Source organism: Melozone crissalis, unplaced genomic scaffold (assembly GCF_028551555.1).
Source record: "Melozone crissalis strain CALT ecotype California unplaced genomic scaffold, PUWL_Pcris_2 ptg000027l_1, whole genome shotgun sequence".
NCBI lineage: Eukaryota > Metazoa > Chordata > Aves > Passeriformes > Passerellidae > Melozone > Melozone crissalis.
The window spans coordinates 86,910,613-86,931,019 of NW_026535805.1; the positions used below are offsets into that span (position 1 = coordinate 86,910,613).

Below are 20,407 nucleotides of genomic sequence, written 5' to 3' on the forward strand. Positions count from 1 at the left end.
GGTGAAAAGCACAGAAGTAATTAAATTCAGACAGATTTCTGTCATTAGTTAACTCATCTTTTAGAGAATTGACATGGTAACCCTTAAGCTCTCTGCCTTTCCCAGGTCATGTGGACATCAGCCCTAGGCAGGCTGTCCTTCCCCAGCAGGGACAGACACTGTGCTTGGGACTCACATTCAGGCCCTGCCCCTCTGTCAGACTCACCTGCTGTTCTGCTGCAGAGGTGACCTTTCCATACAAGGAAAACTCTCACCTAAGCTGTGCCTTGATCACCAGAACCTTCTCTTCCTTTGACAAAGTGCATCTGGCTGCACAGACACTCTGCCTGAGCACTTCGCCAAAACTCTTTGCCCAGCTCTTCATCTAAATCATCAAACCCTACTGACCATCTCTCCATAGGCACCAGGTCAGTGCCCACCTCTGGTCCCACCATGATATCCACCTCCAACCCTCAGACAGCTGCTTCTGTACATAGACACAGCCTCATGCTTCTGTACATAGACACAGCCTCATGCCTCTGTACATAGACACAGCCTCAAGTTTCTGTACATAGACACAGCCTCAAGTTTCTGTACACAGACACAGCCTCAAGCCTGGCAAAGCTTCCCAACACCACCCTGTTCTCCCCCATGCCAGAAAGCTCCCCTCCCACCAGAGCCCTGGGAAGAAGGGCAGCAGAAGCTGCTCCTCTGCTACAGCTCCTGCCCACAAAGCACCCCTTTCTTGCTGCTCTTCAGCTTTTCTTGTGCCTGCTCCACTCACCTGTGGTCCTGTCCCAAAAGCTCTCTGGAGGCAGAGAACACTGCTCTGTCCCACAGCTGCTCAGCACCAGCCTCTGAGCAGTGACTGAGACTCCTAAGCCAAACATTCGCATGGACAATGATTCATTCCACAAAGCAGAGCCACTTACTGCACCAGGTGTACAAAAACACACGGTGCTGACACATCCACTTGCAAAGGGAAACTTATTGTGGGTTCCCTATCAATTTGTTTTGCCAGCATTTCCAACATTTGCAGCACACATGGACTTCTGCACCGCCTTTGCTGAAACTGAGCTCTGCCTGGGGGTGCAGATGGCATGAAAGCAAGAAGATAAATGACATCAAGGTTTTTTTTCAGCCAGGGGAGTAAGCACGATTGCTCATCTTTTCAATGCAACTTTTTTTTTTAATTAAAAATAAGGGTTCCAGGAATACACACTTTCATTCCAAGGTCAAGCCTTTTCTATTGAATACAACTCTGGTACTTCAGCTGAAGGTCTTCACAGTAAAAGCAAGGTTAACAGACTGTCTTTCTTTTACCAAGTTCTCATCACGCTGTATTATGAAACGCTACTAAATTGTCTGGCACTCTTTTTTTATCTAAAAAATTTAGATTTTTTTTCAACACTGTACCACAATTAGAATCCAACCTTTAGAAAAACAGCTTGGTTTTCTTCTGAAATGGTCACTAGCTTTACATTTTAAAAGTCAAATTTCGCTACTAGTGTTACAACCCTACAAATCAAAGATTCTAAACTGTACTTTCATTTCTCTGAGCCTTGCCACAATGTTATAAACTAGAAAAGACATCTACACAGTGTGGAAGAGCAACCTATTCAAGTAGTGCTTTTGATCCTCTATGCTCAGATGCCTTGTGTTACACCTGACAAGCAAATAAGTACATGGGCAGAAAAGGTGAGAATCTGTGGTTAAAAATGACAGAATGCCGAAAAAAAATTTTTGTCAATGATTCGATTTTCCTTCCTTTGCAAGGAGCTTACTAGCAAGTAAGCAGATTTGAAAGAAAATTTCTGACCAATAACAAAAATGTCTTTTTGCCAAAGTGTATTTTCAGATTCAGAGAATCAATACAATCTGTTTTATTTTGCTACTTAATTTCAAGTAGACAGAATGGTCTTCTATGACTCCAAACTACTTGTAAAAGTCACTTAAGAAAGAACACGATTTTTTTCAATATGATAATTTGTCAATTGCTAATATCCACAACAGAATGCAAATCTGCAAAGTTATTCACCCCACTACCAGTTTTTCCATACAAGTCTACAACTCTCACATGTACTGTAAAATTGTATCTATTTTTATACATTAGTTACAGCCATCAAAACAAAAATCAAGCTGCTAACTTTCACTCACTGGCAAATCCAGGCAGCTGAACTTACTAGAAAAACACCCTTTCCTCTGCTTGCCCCTCCCAACAATAAATTTAACTACAACATTTGAGAATATATCTTCTTCCTTTCCATTCTATTGCCACACAAACCAATTTAATTAACTGCTCTATAAAAAGTATGTGATCTTATGTTTCCACCAACATATAATTTGGCTTTTGTAAAGGAAAATATGCATAAGATTCACCTTTAAGACAGCAAAACAATTTGTTTTCTCCAGTAAATGAGCAGACACACAGATTGCAATGTCTCAGCATGGTTCCTGTGTACTACATGTGCATTATGTCCATGTGAAGCTCACAAGTGTGCCACACAGACAATACTGCACCTGCCTTTCTGTGGCAATCATCACGGCCTGCTAACCTTCTCCACAAAACAAATTTCTGGGTGGTACACCCTAGAAAGCAATCTTGCTTTTTTCTTCCAGCTTGTGCCCAACATGACCTCTTAACCAAACAGACTCCTCCAAAAAAAAAGGGGGAAAAAAAAGAAAAGAGCAGGCATTGCTGGGTACAACAAACCATAGGATCAGATGTGAAAATCACACAGCTGCAAGCATTCTTTTGGGAACCCAGCACTGGGATTTATCTCAATCGCTTAATGTAATTACAAAAGTCAGTCATGTAGTAGTAATGTAATTTGCACATTTTTACAGCTGAAGTGAAGTTGAATCTTTATGAGAGGCTGAGTGAAAAGCAGGGATCCTGCTGCCACACTATTCCACCACATTAGTACCAAATGACAGGCATTTTGCTTTTGTTTATTTTCCAAGATGCATTAATTAGGAAATCTATATAACCCTCTCTCACATGTTTCAACCGATCATTTTATCTTTAAATGAATCCTGCACTTTTGAGAACTGAAAAAAAAAATCCTAGCAGCCCTCATTTGCTACTTAATCCATGTTCATACTGCATTTCTACAGAAATTTCTACGCAATGCTATTTGAATTTTAATGATGCACCATGCCAACCAGTTGTTACAACAGAAAGAAATCCAGACGTAAGATGAATTCTTGTTACAGTGCCACATTCCGCTATGAGAACTGTCTACACTTTGACTGCTTTTTTAGAAAGAAATGGAAAAGCAATGGGGAAAAAAGCACAAGATTGAATTAACTGTCAGTTTTACACTACTTTTTTTTTACAAGTTATTTTTCATTTTTTAAAATTAGCTTATGTTTTTAAGGTGTGAATACACAAAATGAATTTTAAAAATCTACACCTACTAATAATTTAAAGAATGATAACTACACTGAAAATATCAATGGAACATGAAATAAAATGTTACACTAAAAAAAATTTAACCAAAACAAAAGTAGAGTTAATTTTCACAGTAATATATCATGTCCTTTTGTATTCTGGACAACAGCATGAACTACATTTCAATTTCAGATTTTATTTTTTCAGAATACCTAAAGGTAGCCTAATTTAAAGAAAAGAAAAAACCTTAGATTTCTGTAGGGGAAGTACCAAGTCTGTCATTTATCAAAATGAACCAAGAGTGCCAATTCTGGTTGGGAGTTTCCTGTCATGCACACCAGTCATTTATAAACACACGGCTGTTTTCCAGCCTCTCTCAGCAAAGAGCCTGGCCTAAAGCAACGGTCCTGGGCAAAGAGATTTTCTGTCCTTTCCTTGACACTCAGGAAAACCCAACAAATCATCTCTGGCCCAACATTCCCAGAGCTTTCAGGAATGCAATCCAAACTGCTCAACACAGACAGAGTGGAGAGGGTGACAGACTTCCACCTTTAAAACATCACTGGAAGTACACAACACACTTAATGGATTAATCCAAGCCTGCACTGGAGCCTCAACCCTTTCCCAGAATGGAGCAGGAGACGCGGCTGCCCTGCAGGAGCGACCCTGGCACTCTCAGACCTCCTGCTGCCAAGGCAGGCACCCTGCAAGGCTATGTCTAAGACCTGAACAGATTTAAAAAATACAATTTTGGTTCCAGTTACAGCAAAGTTTCCAGTTATATCCACAAACATTTACATGAAATGTAAGCATCTTCGAAACAGAGCACCAAAATTAAACACAAATGCATATACAGCAGAAACACATGCTGCTCTGCTCTGCTATAAATATGCTTAGCTTTCCTGAGTTAGTTTGGAATTTTAGTTGCTTAATTTAAGACATTTCACAGAGAACTTCTAAACTTCTTCATCTGAAAGCTTTAGATGCTTTGAAGTTTCACAAATTTAGAATCTAAACCATGAGGCACAGAGTTGTATCACTCAGAAAGCCTTATCCAGCAGTACAATAATGGAATAAAATAGCTTTCATTACATTAACTGAAAAAAAAACACCACAGCATTTTCATCTGCAGGAAAGCTGCAACACATATTAATCACACATAAATTTGAAACTAAAGCTGTGAATAAAAGTGAAACCACATGCTGTATATTCACTGCTCCAAGAAAAAAAGATGCAAAAGGCAGCAATGTTTCAATTCATTAAAATTGAATAATTCAATATACAACCCGTGACTAGATCAAAATATTGTATTTTTAAACAGACCTTCATTTTTTCCCTCAAAAAATATGTAACATCTCTTAAAACTGGTAGGTGCACATTTAGCTAGAAGAGTACTTAGTGTAATTCTGTTACACTTAGTGTAATTCTATTATCCTTTCTCACTTCTAATTGGTTGATTATCTCTGTTAAAGGATGCAACCAATTGTTTTAAAAGTTTACTTAAGGTGGGTTTTGAGAATCAAATGTGGAATTCAATGCACTTTCCAAGTCACAAGCCAGAAATGCTGCCAAGTGTGTTACAGCAGGGATGAATAACACCAACATTATCAAGAGTAGAGGGCCACACATATGAAGTTCTATCCACTGTCGCATATATTGAGAAGGTGTAGAATGCTCCTAATATAAGAAAATAATTTAATACTATCTTATTTTAATAGGAATGACAATTCTATCAATTAAAACCAAACAGTAAAAATGGACATTGCATCCAACAGCAGAGTACAACAGAAAATCCACTTGCATCTAGAAAACTGTGGAGAACAAGTTTAAATCAGAAAATTTTAAGCTGTTATACATCCATACCAAGAAAATTAAATTCATTTATAGTGGATGTAAAATGTACACTTTGATATATTATTATGTGTTAATTTGTGATTAATTTATTAATTTATATGGCCTTATCATATTTAAGGAAACAACTCCTCTAAGGTAAACTTTCTTTGTTAAATACAAAATTCAGAAAAACTACCCTATAGCATCCAAAATATTTTTAAAATGTAATCATACTGTAGAAAAAAAGGTGACATTATGTCTTGATAGGCATTACTTCCCCAAGAAGTTCTGCAGTTATAAATTACATCATGGTCACATTGTACACAATTTTTCAGCTGTATTTTTAACATGACTCCAAATCTGAAATGCTTATTATAATCTCCAGATAAAACTAATTGTGCAAACTTACTTGGTTCAGCCCTGGCACCATGTTTTTGAAGGAAGTCAACTATCTGAGCCAGAACCTTTTTGTTGCAATGCGTTGACAGCTCTTCATCACACTCATAACACCTAAACAAAAGAAGAAACAAACTGGAATTCAGGGTTATCTGCATGCATGCACATCCCAGCTCTAGCAAATCTCCCAAACAACCTTACACAAATTACTTAAGCTCTCAGTTTCAATTTTTCACACCAAAAAAATGGAATAGAATTGAATTCTCTCATCTCATATATGCTCTTCTATGGATCAGTCCCAATTCACTGTGGTCCTTATAGATTTAAATAATTTCAGAGAATACAAAGGACAAACACATGTTGCCTCCAGAAAGCCTACCTTTCTTCTATAGAAAGCATTCATTTTATCTGTCAGAATCATTCTTTGTCATGAGAAGACACTGCTTTCAGTTATGTGAAGTCCTAGGAACAGGCACACACAAACACCTGCACACTGATTCTTACCATATGATCCATGTGCTGAGGTTGATAACGATGCAATGAGGCTCTGTGCGTGCAGTTTGGAAGTGTTTCAGAGAATGTTGGCCTTCTGAATTCTTACTACATCCCTAAAAATGGACACATCAACCCAGTAAGGAAAGGGAAAAAGAAAAGATGTATTATTAGTAAATACACTACAAAAACTCCACTTTTCAAAACTAGACAAGAAGCTATTCTGCTCTACTTATTTATCATTTGTAAGGATTGAGAGGATTTAACATTCTCATCTTTTCTACTTGGAAAATCACTTAAAAATACAGAGAATTACTACGTTTGCTCTAACTAAACAGAAATAATTCCTAGCTTTTGGATAAGTACTGATTAAATATCAACGTACAAAACCTATAACATTCACAAAAGAAAGAATGTTCTAGTAATTGTGAATGAAACAACTGTGTAGCATATTTGGTCCAGAATATCAAGGAAGACAACAGCATAGGCAACCCTCGCTGCTCAAGAATGTCAAATGCATTCCAGACAGCAAATGAAAAAGGTACATAAAGTGCTTTGTACTACAAAGCTGCTCAGAACAGCTTTGTACAGTATGTACAGAATTGCTGTACATACTACTTATGTACAGCAATTTCAGGAGAAAGCATTTGCAATGGTTCAAGTATGAAGAGAGTGGGACTTATATTCAAGACTGGTCTCTGAATAGGCATTAAGTTTTAGAAGCTGTTAACAGCATGAACATGAAGAAGCACACAGCATTAACCCCTTTTAAAAGAAGCCCTCCTTAACAGAAGTTTTTCAAGCAAGATATATGAGTCTTCCTCATATAGATCTAGTTAACTATCTTCTGAACCCTGTGAATAGCATGTTTCTTTGCAAAATCAAATCTGTTCATATTATACTGGTAGGAGCTGGTTTTCTATACTAAAACCTACTGAAAGTAGTTTTCTATAGTGAATCCTACTGAAATTCCAAGAAAATCATGACATGTTTTGTTCAGGCAACTACTGGCTGAACTAAGCCTGATACTGCCCATAAATTGAATTTTGCTGCATCAAGCAAATTTTTTTATTTACTTCACTCCCAGGGCAGAAATCTGTGAAAGCCCTTGGGGTCAGGACCTGCCATTTTGAACTCTGAGGCCATGATCTGACATTATAACTGATCCATTCTAATGGTTAGTAGCCACAGGAGCAGCATTCTCACTCCAGCACAGTCCTTTCTCCCTGGCTTCAGTCAAATCTAGCAACTGAGTGTCCACAGCACAAGTTCATTCAGCAATATACATGTTTGGTTTCTCATTCATTCCTATTTATGGGAATTCCTGCCAGAGCAGCCAGCTGAACAGATGCATTTTGCAGCCACACAGCTCCCAGAGCCAATTCTCTGTAAGTGGCAAGAGGATGCAGATAAGAACAGAGAAAAGGCAGGGCCATCACTAATTGTGATGCCACACTGCACTGTTGTGGGAACCCAGAACATCCCTCTGGCTGTCCAGAATGGCCAGGACCCCTGCCAGGGGGCTCAGAAGCCCTGGCACAGAGCCCCAAACACCTGTGGCTTTGATTATGACCCATGGAGCGAACTACCAACCTTATGTGAAGATCAGCAAGCCATAACAGTTTAAGTAGAATATTAGTGAAGTTATCACGGGGTGGAAAATTAGATTTTAGATTTTTGGTATGGGGGTTCAGGAGGCAAGATGGAGGGAACTGGGCATGTCCAGCCTTTCTCCTTCTTCTTCTTGGCGTTCATCTTCTGCTGTGATGTTGGTACTTACAGTCTACTCACTGTCTAACACAGGTGATAGGTATTGGAAAGTAATTGTAAACATTGTATATGTAATTTTTAGTATAAAGACATAACACTGCCCCAGGGGCAGGCAGTGTGCCTGGAACTGTCCTGCTGGACAGACCCCAGCAGGGCAGGAGAAAATTTTTTATAGATAAGACGCAATAAACAACCTTGAGACCAAGAAATGAAGAACTCCAACTCATTTGTCAAGCACTCAGGATGGGAAAAGAGATTTTTAACGACTTGGGGTCACAGTGACCCAGAAAGGCCCCGTGTGACACATAAAGCTAACCCTAAACAGTGCCAAAAATTAACAGGAACATGAGGCCACACCCCACTTCCCGAGGAAGCTGAAGCAGGGACTCTCACAACCAAGCACTTGCGTCACACTGTTCCTCTGTAATGAGAAGCCAAACAGACAAGGATCCCCAACACATCCTTCAGAAACTGCCCCTGTGCACACTGAGCACACAGGCTCACCTGGAAGCCACATTTGAGACACAGCCAGATGTCTGAGGGCGCCCCGGGCTCGGCGTCGCTCAGCCTCCTCTCCCTGAGGCACTCGGCGCACACGGACCACACGCTCTGAGCCACCGCTCTCTTCACGTGGGGCACGTCCACGGCCTGGCTCACGTGCTGGCAGGTGAGCCCTGCAGGGAACAACACACGCTCGCTTTTAGACATCCGAAATAATGGCTAGGGAAGAGAGCACGTGGACACTGAAAGACCGTGATCTTCAATTAATTCAGCACCAGGAAAAAAAAACAGCAAAGAATTAAAGTAGGAAAGATCAGCCAGCTGCGCCCCACATACTGAATTTTATGAAGGAATCTCTTTTAGGCTTTCTGTAATGGAAATTCTTTTCAAGTCAATAAATGCCACCTCTTAAAACCAGATAAACTAGTTCGTACAAAAGTACAAGGATTACTTTTGTACAAAACTAATTTCCCTGGTTTTTGACAATAAAATAATAGATAAATCTATTTTTGCATATAACAACACAGACCATTGACCTTTTTCCAACCCATAAAGGAAGATTTTTCAAACACCCATGCATCCGTACTACAACTGCTCATTCTGAATGTGAATATCAACCATTCTTCTCTGTCATAATTTTTTGCAAAAATTTCACTATATCACAGAATAAGCTAAGTTTGAAGTAACCTCTGAAGGCCATCTTGTCCAAGCCTTCACTTAAAGCACTGCCAAATATTAATTTAGATCTGTTTGCTCATGGTTTTGTTCAGCTGAATGCTGAATATCATCAAGGACTGAGGCTTCACCAACTCACAAGAAAATCAGGTTTCTGTCTGACCACCCTCAGAGTGAATATAAAATAAATTTCCTCACACCTGGTCAAATTTTCCGTGCTCTAAATTTGATCTGTTGCCTTTAGTCCTCTCATTGTGGACTTCCTGCAAGAATCTGGTTCTGCCTTCTCTGTAACTACCATCAGGCAATCAACGAAAGAAATTATATTTTCACTCCTTTGGCTAAGGAAAGACATTCCCTTCAGCCCCTCTTCCCACATCATGTTCTCAATCTCCTCAAAAATCTGGAGGGGGTGAACCACTGGCCTCACTGACAAGCCAGCCTTTCTTGTAAGAGAGCCCACAACCGGGCACGGCTCTCCCAAGGAAGTCCCACAAGCGCTGAAAAGATGGAAAGAATCACCCACCTGCCCTGCACTCTCATTAATACAATCCTGCCTACAGCAGGCACAAACAGCACAGCTTGGTTTTATCCAGTGTGTGCACTTGGACCTTGAGGACCTTTTCTGCAAAGCTGCCTTAATCCCCACCCTGTAATGGCATGTGGTTATGCCCAGGTGCCAAACTCTCCACTTGCCATTGCTGAACCCTGAGAAGTTTCTGCCTGCCCATTTCTCCAGCCAGTCTAAGTCACTCTGAATGGCAGACCTATCCTCCTGCTTATCAGCCGGCCTCCTCAATTTGCTGCCATGAAGAGAAGGCACAGCACAGCTTCACAATGACATCAACCAGTTTTCTCAGCAGTTCAGATGCATTCCATCTGACCCCACGGACTTGTGTGCATTCAGTTTGTTGAACAGTTCTCAATCTTCTGCTCTGGACAGTGTTTATATCCCAGAGTCTGCCACTAAGGTCAGGAGCCAGGGAGGATCAGGTGCAGAGCTCACATGTGAAGACAGATGCAAAGGAAGAATTGAGTTCCTCAGCCTTTTCCCACATCCTGCGTCCCTAGAACCCCTGCCCCCTCATACAGCAGGTTTGCACTCACCCTAGTCTTCATTTTACTGCCACTGTATCCATAAAGGCTCATCTTACTTTTTACACCCCTCACCAGACCCAATTCTAACTGAAGTTGCTTTACCTAATCCCTAATCCTGCACACTCCAGACCTCTGCAAAGGCAGCCCAAACCTGCCTCCACCCACTCTGCCATTCCTTCTTCCCTGTGAGCTCAGCTGGAAGCTCCCTGTTCAGCCACACAGCCTCCTGCCACACGTGCCTGACCTCACATGGAGAGGTTGTCATTGAAGATCAAACAACTCTCCAGCCCTTCAGGGAAGTCATGTAGTGTAACAACTGATCATGTCATAAACACTTGACTGGGGATATTTCTGTTATAAATTCAAGCAAGAAAAGTATTTCATGGTACCAATGATTTGTGGCTTTCCTCAGTCAACATGGAAGCTATTAGCCCTCAACCTCAGGACAAACATCCCCTTACATACTTACCTGAAATATCATCTGAAGAGTCCTCATCCTGGGGCCTGTTGGGCCTTTTGCTTCTCTTCGGCTTCTCAGGGTTGGTTCTTGATGGATCTTTCACCCGCATCTGTTGCTTACTAAGAAAGACAAACAGAGGCAATGTTATTGGTTATTGAAATGTTTCACTGAATGCAGCAAGTTTGAACTCCAAAAGCACAAGATCCAATCACACATTCAAACACCACAAACACAGTTTTAGGCTTGGTCTAATTTCAGCTATTGTGTAACAAGGAGTGTTATGAATGTGTCAGGGATGAAGTCTTAGAAATGTCACAACACCAGTTAGACTACAGGACACACTGAACTGTAGCTGTAGGAAAAGGGGACACTCACTTCTAGGCAGAGGTGTTAAATATTTGAGATATTGAGATTTTCTTTATTTTTGTTATTGCAAAGTAAGTTATTACAACTACAACATACCAGGAAAACTTCATCAAAATAAATGTTTCTCCTCCTTAACATATATCCCTCATGAAAGGTTTCAGTCATTATTTACACTTGCAGATTCCCTAAAGGTTTTTGAGCGATTTCACACAGTGTAAGAAAATAAAAGTCTTCCAAATCTGATTAAAGTGTTCTATCCTACAATGGATGACTGACTAGAGAGCAAACTGATCCTTCTGTTAAACACTGGAGAATCCATAAAGATGAAGTCTCCCATAGGAAATTTGTGCCATTAATCAAGAAGTCCTATGAGGAACAGAATTAAAGCAAAGATATTTGCCAGTAAACGTTAAAAAAAATCATTAGACATTTCAGCACACCAGTCATTTAATCAAAATCCATATTGAATCCACTGAAGGACTGTAGCTGTGCACCACAGAGACAGCTGCTGGGGCTTAGTTTACAGTTTGTCTTTTAATGGTGGGGTTCATAAAAACAGATTTTTGTTTCCACATACAAAGCATATGAATTAAAATAGTCAAATACTCATACATTGCAAACATGTGAGCCATTCTGTTCAGAAATAAAATGACATCTTGTTGTGTACCAGAAACAGGCCAGTAATGTCACCAGAGCCACCAGGACCAAAGATTTTTAACTGTGCTACTGCATTTAGGTATAGGAAACTTCTAAAATGCCCTATATTTGGGAATTGCAAAAGGTGTATTCTTACTACAGATCAATCAGTTACTTTTGCCAAAGTTTAACAAGTTTGTCTATTTAAGATTTTTTAATCCTTTCTGTATATGTATTTAGACCTTTGTATTACTCAAGCTCTGAGAAACACAGGAAACAACTAGTATGTTGAATTCAATATTCCCTCTCCTTACTTATCCACTAAGCCAATCACCAGAACAGTCATCAATACTGATATTAGAGCACCACCACCACTGACACCTGAACAGCCTTCCCTGAAGGAAAGCAGGCAACCTGTACCACCAAGCTCCTGTTTCAAGTTCTACACACTAGGATAGACATCCCTGCATCTGCCCTACATCCCTACATACTGTCAGTGCTAGAGGTTTTCTGCATGAACCTACCAGTGAGAGATTTGCTTTGGACAAGTCACATTTTTATATAGTATAAAAGAAATCTTTTTTTCTTTGGAAAAGAATCACTGCTTCCTTGCATCAACAGCTTCATGTTTCCTCAAGCCTTCAAAACACAGCGCATTTTTTTTTTTTACAAAATGCTACATTTACACAGAAATTAGCTTATACTAAATACCATGATGTTCTTAAATTACAGATTTCAAATTTTCCTATAATTATAAAGCCTAGACATGCAAGTAAAAGGCACCACTGAATTCAGCTTTGCTGATTTCATGGGTTCACGATTCCTGTTCATACAGTAAGAAAGGTCTAAATATTCCAGCTCCTGACTATGTATGTTCAACAGATGTTAGCACACCCAATGTCCATCAACAGCCATGCAACCTGGCATCCCTAGAACATGAGGCGGCTCAAACTTCAGCTGTGTCTTTCTGCCTTGGCAGCTTCTCATATATAACCAAGTTTCATGTGAAACTACCCATCACCTCTTGTCACACTGCCACTTAACTGAGCACAAGATTCATCAAGACATTCATCAAACAGTAGGGCCAACAGAGCTGCTGTGAGAAAACACAAGACCTTACACTAAATTATGCAAAGAGTCAATAGCAAAGACAGCAAAAATGTCCTCCCTAAAGGAACATAGCTGTGTTTAGGTGATTCAACATTGACATAAACAATCTATGAGTTCCTTTCAGCATAACAATTTTGATCTCTTTGGGCAGATTATGTAAGACTGTCCAAAGCACAGACTTCACCCCAATGAAAGTCATCTTCATGTCAGTACACTTAGAGAGCTCCAATAAATAATTGTGGGCCCAACCAGCTAAAATACAAACAAGTCTTCCCCTTGTGTGAAATCCTGTGATAGATACAGGTGATACAACCTGGATCAGGGCAAGCACAGCCCACTGCTGGACCCATCTCCTGGGGACCCTGAGGACATGGGGAACAAACAGTGCCAGCTGATAGCCACAGTGACTGAAAGCATGGCACTTCAAGCCCAGCCTAATCAACATGGCATTAGAAATGAACTCTGCATAAGGAGCTGCACTCCCACTGCACAGCCCAGACACTTTCCAGTCTCCTTTCACTAAGAGCAGGCAGAGGAAAAGACAACACGGACCATTAGATAAATTACCCTCTATGGACATACCCACAGACGGACACCCATCAGACAATGGTTACTGACCTGTGAGCTCTTGGAAAAACCAGAGCACATCAAGGACTCAGACAGCCAGGGTTTGTGCCTGATTTTGAAAAGCACAGGAGTGTGATGGAAAGGTAACAGCAATTAGCTACTCCACGTGATCTACGATGCAAGTGTATGTGGAGTACTGCCTGCCCTTTTCCAGCACATTCAGGGACTCAAAACATTACAAATTAAAGAGCCTATTTAATAAAAACAATCAACTTCAAAATCAGAATGCTTATGACAGGAATTTGATTATTATATTTAATTAAGTTAAACAAGGAAAAAACTTAGGATGCTTCAGAAATATTTCAGTTTGTGGGAAATAAAAGATTTGAGTTTTTGTTGGAATGGAAATCCTGAACAAACAGACTCAAGAAAGCATAAAATACAGCTAAGAAAAAAAAAAAAGGGATGATCCATAGCTTATTGTTGGCCACAGGCATAGGCCACTCAGGACAATCAGGCAAAAGAGAAAAGAACAATTCAGACAAAATTAACTTGACACACTGAAGATTAAAAACCATGGTAGTATTCCCATGCTTTGCCTCTTTCCAACCCATTCTCATATTTGTTTTAATATGTCCAATGAGAATTTTCTGTCTACAGCCACCAACTATCCCAAAGGGGAAAGACTCTCCTCCTTTTCCTATGCAGAAAGAGGTCACCACAAATCTTCCCTTGAAGTTTTCTTTTGTGATGGAAAAACAAATACATTTAAGCTTTTCATTTTGTACACATAAAATCAAGTCATGGTGCACATGATATTTGACTAATGAATCTGACAAATAAAAAGAAACTGATTTTTGTAATAGAAAAACCTGAGTTTAGAGGGTATGTTAGCTCTACTCTCATCTCTACTTGGCACACAGTAAAAATCTTAAGTAGAAATTATGCAGTTTCCTTGGGGAAAAAAAACCAAAAAATAGAACAAGTTAGATTTAAAAACTCTAAACCTTTTCTTTTTAAAAAATAATTTTGTACAAAACTAAGAACTAATCCTTCCAAACATGTTCAGATTCTTTGAGCTCAGCATACAAGAGTTTGGAGTGCAATCATCACCATCACTAGCTATTCTCAGTTGACTTCTACTTCTTAAAAGACTCCTAATGTCAATCTTGCTACAAAAAGCTGATTAAGATCAAAACCTCCTCACTCAACTGCTCATTTCCACCATTCTAGAAAGAACAAACCACTTCAAAAGCAGCAGAATGATCTGCCTATCTAATTTTAAAAGCTTCAGATTTGACAGAGTGCCAAAAATCAATCTGCTGAATTTGTTAAGTTAAATCTATGGTGTGCCTAGACTATTTTAAATTTAAGTTATGCTTGCTATAGTCTATATTTAACAGCATTAATATTCCTATATTTAGAAATTTACCCTCTTCATGAAGTATATATTTAGATACTTACAAGAGCTGAATGTTGTTCCTAAAATAAGAAACTGCTATTTTTAAAAGAAATTACATTTTACAGTAATTCAGTAGAACTAAGACCAATAAAAGTTACAAGGCTAGCATGAACTAAAAATCACTTTTCCTTGGGAAACCAAACCAACCCAACCAACCAACCAACCAACCAACCAACCAGGTTATTCCTCTTCACAACATTTTTATGCATGAGAGTTGGAGAAGAAAACTGCCTTCACTGTCTGCACTTCCCAAAACCTTTTCCCATCTTGCACTTCTGACTTGGAAGATGAGTCTCTCCTCGTAGAATGTCTACAGTTCACTTACTAAATGCTGAAATGTGTCACCTTAGTGAGTCTTCCCATGGTGCACCTTCACCATGATGCTTATAAGAAACACAGACCAGACCACCAGTATGTTAGAGAAATAACCTGCTGCACTGATTAATATCATATCACTGCTTCCATCTGCCCAGATCCACTTTTCCCCTCCTCTTATAATTAGGGTGAGAGCTCTTTCAGACATGTGCCACATTTTTGTTCTTGTCTGTGCAATACCTATTACAATGTTTTTCTGATTCTTGATTAACTAGGAGGATCCCAGTTGCATTACTAGAATGCAAACAAGATAAAAATTATGCAAAACCCACCAGCCTATCTAAGCATACTGACCCTATGAAATGTAGCCCAGTGAGTCTACAGAGAATCCCCAGGTACTACTTTGGATATGGGCAATACTCTCCCAGTAGAACTGCCCACTAGCTGTGAAACCAGTATTGTTAATTATTTCATCAGCGAGCTGGAATTCAAAGAAGCTGGGGCAAATACATTTACCTCAATCCCTTGATTCATCTGAGGTAGCCTAAATTCCAGCAGTGTCACTACTTGTCAAACTTTCAAGTTAAAATTGTATCATTTTACATTGCAAATGCAAAGAAAAACCTGGGCAGAGCACACACTGAATACTGGGGGAAATCAGCATTTTCATATGTGTCCTAGGGTGATGTTATGATGCTTGTATCCCAGTCATCTGTTCTGTTTCTGCTGGATATTACGTTCTGTGCCTTCAAGACTGGCTCTGAAGAGTGAATGTTTTGTTTTGGTTTTGCTATCAGCTGCTCCCCCATGGCTGGTGGCAGTACATGGTGCTGCTTTTGCTTTTTGCTTTGCTCTTGCTCCTGCTTTGCTCTTGCTTTTTGATTCTGCTCATTAGTTAGTTTAGCTAATCAGTACAAATTTTTCCCTGGACTGTTTTTACTTTCCCTTTTTTGGAACCACTCGAACCTGCTCCGGACTGGGACCTGGGAACACCGAGAGCTTGCACCTTGTGGCTGCAGCAGCTGCCCCAGCACTGGGGGAACTGATACAGAGCGACCACCCCCAAGAGAGACTTTCTGAATTTGTCATCTTTTTCAGAGCGGTGAAAGAGTGGTGTCACCTGGTATTGTTCATTTTGTGTGCTTGGAGGTGCTGTGCCTGGTAAATAAACGGGTTCCTTCCATTTCTCTCTGAGGAATCCTTCCCAAACTGGTTGTGGGGAGGGGCCATGTGGGTTTGCTTTCTGGAGGGGCTCCCTTTGGAGGTTTTCTCCCAAATTTGCCCTAAACCAGGACAGTATGACTTAACAGAACTGCCCAGCTGTAAACAGCAGCCTTGCACCAAAGGGGAGAAGGAACAGCACAGATGTGCAGATTAAGTCCAAAGATGCTTCGAAACACATCTGTGAAAGGTCCTTGTATGGATCAGTAATGCCAGACCCTCTGCAGAACTGCTACATGTTTTGATGTACACTGCAAATTGATACATTTCGGACATCTGTTCCGAGCATTACCTGTGGCATTTTGCCTTGCTGGCCACTAGACCAAGCGTCAGGCAATCAAAAGAGGCACCACATCCATCACGGTGAGCAGCTGGGCAGTGTCACCCATCAGCAGGCCAGGCGGCTCAGCGCTCTGACAGCCACCGAAACCTCTGCAGAAAACAGGCCCCCGCTGCCTGTGAGAGCAGTAAAAGGACCAGAACTGCTGACTGGTAGTGGCAGCAAAGCTCCTTCCCCTGGAAAATGTCATCTGAAATTCTGAAAGCATCATCTCCAAGATGTCCTAGCCCAAAGGCACATAACATATCCTACTCTGTCAATGGAGCTCCAACGCCAATCCTGACGTATTACGGTCCTAAAAAGGGTGAGACGCTGATGTACTTCTGGAGCAAGGAGTGAGATGGAGGCTTTGGACTGCTAGACACAACTTTCCAAGTGACAGTAAAAATCTCACTTTCAATAATCCACTTCAGCCAGCTGCTCCTGCTAAGCATGTTCTATCAACTTTCATGTTCATATCATCTACAATCCCCCTCGATTTCCTTCTAAAACCACCTGCCACAGAAAAATTACCTCTAAGGATGAACAGAAGCCAGATATGTCCAGAAGCAAAACTGAAAAGACTCTGTAACTGGGTTTATGACTAGAGTATTTTAAAGCTCTAAGTGGGTAAATAGAGTAGCACTTTGATGACATATTTTTTGCTAGTATCTTACAACAAAGTTTTATGGAAAATTTCAGATATACCTGGCAATATCCAGCCCCATAAAGCAAACTCCAACTTTTGTTTATGTTCTTTATCCCACATTAAATGTTTGGGGTTTTTTTATAACATACCAAAAGGGAAAAACATCTGGAAAAATGCATGTGTGGTCCAACATAGGTCTTTCTAGAAAATTAATCCTTTATTAAAAAACCCACCTAAGTACCATTAAAAGAGCCATAGCTTATAACTAATGATGTTGGCTTGCAAGGTAAAACTTTGTATGCAAAAAGGCAGTCAGATGACAGACTGTGCACTCCCATAATATAAACAACAACATTACTGCACCATCACCACAGAAAATCCGAGGGCATAAGAACTGAAACAGCTGGAAAGTAACCAGGGAACTCACAGTACCTTGCTAGGATAACCATGTGGGCAAAAACTAGGGAAAAAGCACTCCAGAAAATAAAGGGCAATATGAGCAAAGGATGAACTTTGGAGAAATGCTCATTCTGTGAATTCAAAGAAATAAAAAAAGAATTGTGGTTGAAGCATGTGTGTGAGACAGAAGGCTGAAACCCACACAATACAATACTTTAAGCTTAGGCTCCTGCTGTACCTCCGCCTAAAGGGCCAAGCTGGAGAAAATAAAGGAAAACGAAGTTATGGCTGCCCATAACTTCCCATCTATTCTGGAAGGGTGTTGTGGCAGCTGGTTGATCAGTAAGAGATAAAACAGTAAGTTACTACTAGTCTGAGCTCTTTGAAAGTCCAAGTCTTGCCATCAAGAACTAAAAATTTAATTCCATTTTCTTCCTCCACACAGACTGCCCCAGTTTGCTTTGATGGCATGTGTGAAGCAGAACAACTTGTCCTCGATCTACAACTGATGCTCAAAACAGAACCCCTGAGACACTAGCTGCAGTTCTGTGAATCTCACAGAAATAAAGCTACAGAACACCAGTTCTTCAATATTTCATGAAGAAATCTGACAAAATATTTACAAATGTAGTAAACATGAGAACAATTTCACAAAGGCATAGTCTGCTTCAAGCTTGCACGTGCTCGTGTCATTACTGTTTATTTTAAAAGCCAGAAAACGAGAGCAGAAAGAATCCTTTAAATACAAGTCTGTTCTTTATGCCTGTATGAGAGGATTATTTCATGGAATTGGGAAATACCTGTAGTTAAAGATGACATACAACTAGAATACAGTGCTACACCTGCAGCTATTGCCATATGCTTCTACGTTCTTGCTATCATCATTCTACTGCACCTACGTTTAATATGATGTTGTGCATATCCTGTTTAATAGTGCAAGCAGCAACACAGGTACAGCAAGGGCAGGACAACGTCCTGAAGTAAAGGACAAATGACAGCAAAATAAAGAAAGAAAGGGAAAAAAACCCCACAGGAATAAAAACAGAGAATCCCAATAATAAACAAAACGTGGACAGTCGCAGCTATGGGTATAGAATGCCACGTCTCAGGCTAAGCGCGAGGACCGGCACCGGGCTGTCCTTTACTCCTCGGGCACGGGCTTGAGGCCGCGGCGGCTGCAGGCCGGCACACGCAGCGCGGAGCCGGGCGGGCACGGCAGCCCCGCGCCCAGGGACCGGGCCGTGTGCTCAGCCCGGCCACAGGCGCTGCCACCGACCGCCCGTGCTCAGTCCGACACACCGAGGGACGCGCTGCGGCGCACGGAGGCGGCCCGGCGCTGCCGCTCTCCTGTCTCGGCAGGGTTAACCCGCTCCACACCGACAGCGGGCGGTCGCCACCAGCAGCTCCTCGCCGGCGACCCAACACGAGCCGCACGCACTTGGCCATCAGCCCGGCGGGAGAAGCGCCGGACAGCGCTGCCGGCAGCGGGGAGGGGCGGCCCGCCCGGCCCGGGGCCACGGCGGGGCAGAGCCCCCTCCCACCGTCCCCAGCCCGCGCCCCGCGCCCGCCCGGTCCCCCGGGACGCGGCTCCGCAGGCCGCGGGCCCGGCCGCCGCCATGGCGGGGCCGATCGGCCCGGCCCGACCCTCGGAACGCGGCGGAGGCCCCGCGACCCCCCCGGCTGCGCAGGACGGGCCCGGCGCCCCCCGCCCGTGCCGCCCGCCCCTCCCCGCGCCCCGCACTCACGGAGCGGCGGGCAGCGGCGACGGGCGCGGCGGCGGCAGGAAGCGGCGGAGGAAGCTCCGCTCCGCTCCGCCCCCGGCCTCGCCGCGCCGCTCCCCGCCCCAGCCGCGGCCCGGGCGGCTCCGCACGAGCGGCAGCGGGGCTGGGGCTGATTCCAGGGCACAACGCGTGTCCCGGGTGGGAAGGACGCGGGGAAGCGGGGCCGCCCGGGAGCGCACCGGGCCCGCTGAGAGGCAACAGGTAGCGACAGGTCTGGCTGCGAGGCACTCTGGAAACTCAGGGCAAAGGCTGGGGTGACCTTCATTTCTGAGTTTTGCTGAAAGAGTTGGAGATGCTGCGCTGGGTTTGTGCCCCTGGGCAGCGCGCTAAGAGGAGCTTTGGCAGCGCGCAGAGCTGTGGAAAGTCGTGCTCAGAGGTTATACAGCGGGGTCTGGGCCCTGCATTTTCGAGGCAGCCACCGTGGGAGGGTCTGGAAGGAGAACAGCATCAAATGTGCATGTCCCCACCGAGGGCACGCAGAGTAAAGGATGTCCAGCACTCGAGGGAGGGGCTACTGGAAACTGGGTTGCGTGCCGCTGGGTTTCAGTGTGGGAGGTTGTACAGAACTCGAAAGTCAAGTGAAGAAGAGGTGAAATGGAGGGAGAGTCCCAAGAGGTGAAATGAAGGAAGCTGCTGAGGAGTTGACTGAATGCAGCCATAAAGACAAAAGGAGAATTGGATGTGCTGCTTCCCTCCTTTTCACCCAGCTGCGAGAACTTACTAAGCTTTATCTGTTCTGACCTCAAATTCTCTAAGTTTTTCACAAGTGAATGCTTCTTATTTCAGCAAACAAAGTGTGTTCTCTCTTTGTGTACATAGTATGATCCAGGGTCAAATCAAAACCATGAAAATGCTTCTTCCTGTGAATAAGTATTTCATATGGCAAGTGTTCTGGTGCTTCACATAGAACGCTTATGGTCCTTATGGTGATACATGCAATAAGTGGAGATTAACTGTGGTCATTATTTTACTACAGATAAAATA

The 20,407-nt window shown here is 42.2% G+C and overlaps 1 protein-coding gene across 5 annotated transcripts in view; it reads right to left on the bottom strand.

The window, feature by feature from the left end:
* The window catches only part of USP45 (ubiquitin specific peptidase 45), a 50,226-nt gene extending 30,759 nt beyond the window's left edge, over positions 1-19,467 (bottom strand). For 2 of the 5 annotated variants that reach the window (XM_054279156.1, XM_054279155.1), the window contains exons 1-5: positions 16,568-16,714; positions 10,608-10,717; positions 8,369-8,538; positions 6,107-6,210; positions 5,616-5,716 (exon numbers count right to left, since the gene is read on the bottom strand). In XM_054279156.1, the coding sequence (XP_054135131.1) occupies positions 5,616-5,716; positions 6,107-6,210; positions 8,369-8,538; positions 10,608-10,707 (475 nt within the window). In that variant the 5' untranslated portion in view covers positions 10,708-10,717; positions 16,568-16,714. Of the gene's footprint in view, positions 1-5,615; positions 5,717-6,106; positions 6,211-8,368; positions 8,539-10,607; positions 10,718-16,567; positions 16,716-19,387 lie in introns of those variants that run through there. The other 3 variants (XM_054279151.1, XM_054279150.1, XM_054279153.1) reach the window with 3 other exon arrangements.
* Between the last annotated feature and the right edge of the window lie 940 nt (positions 19,468-20,407).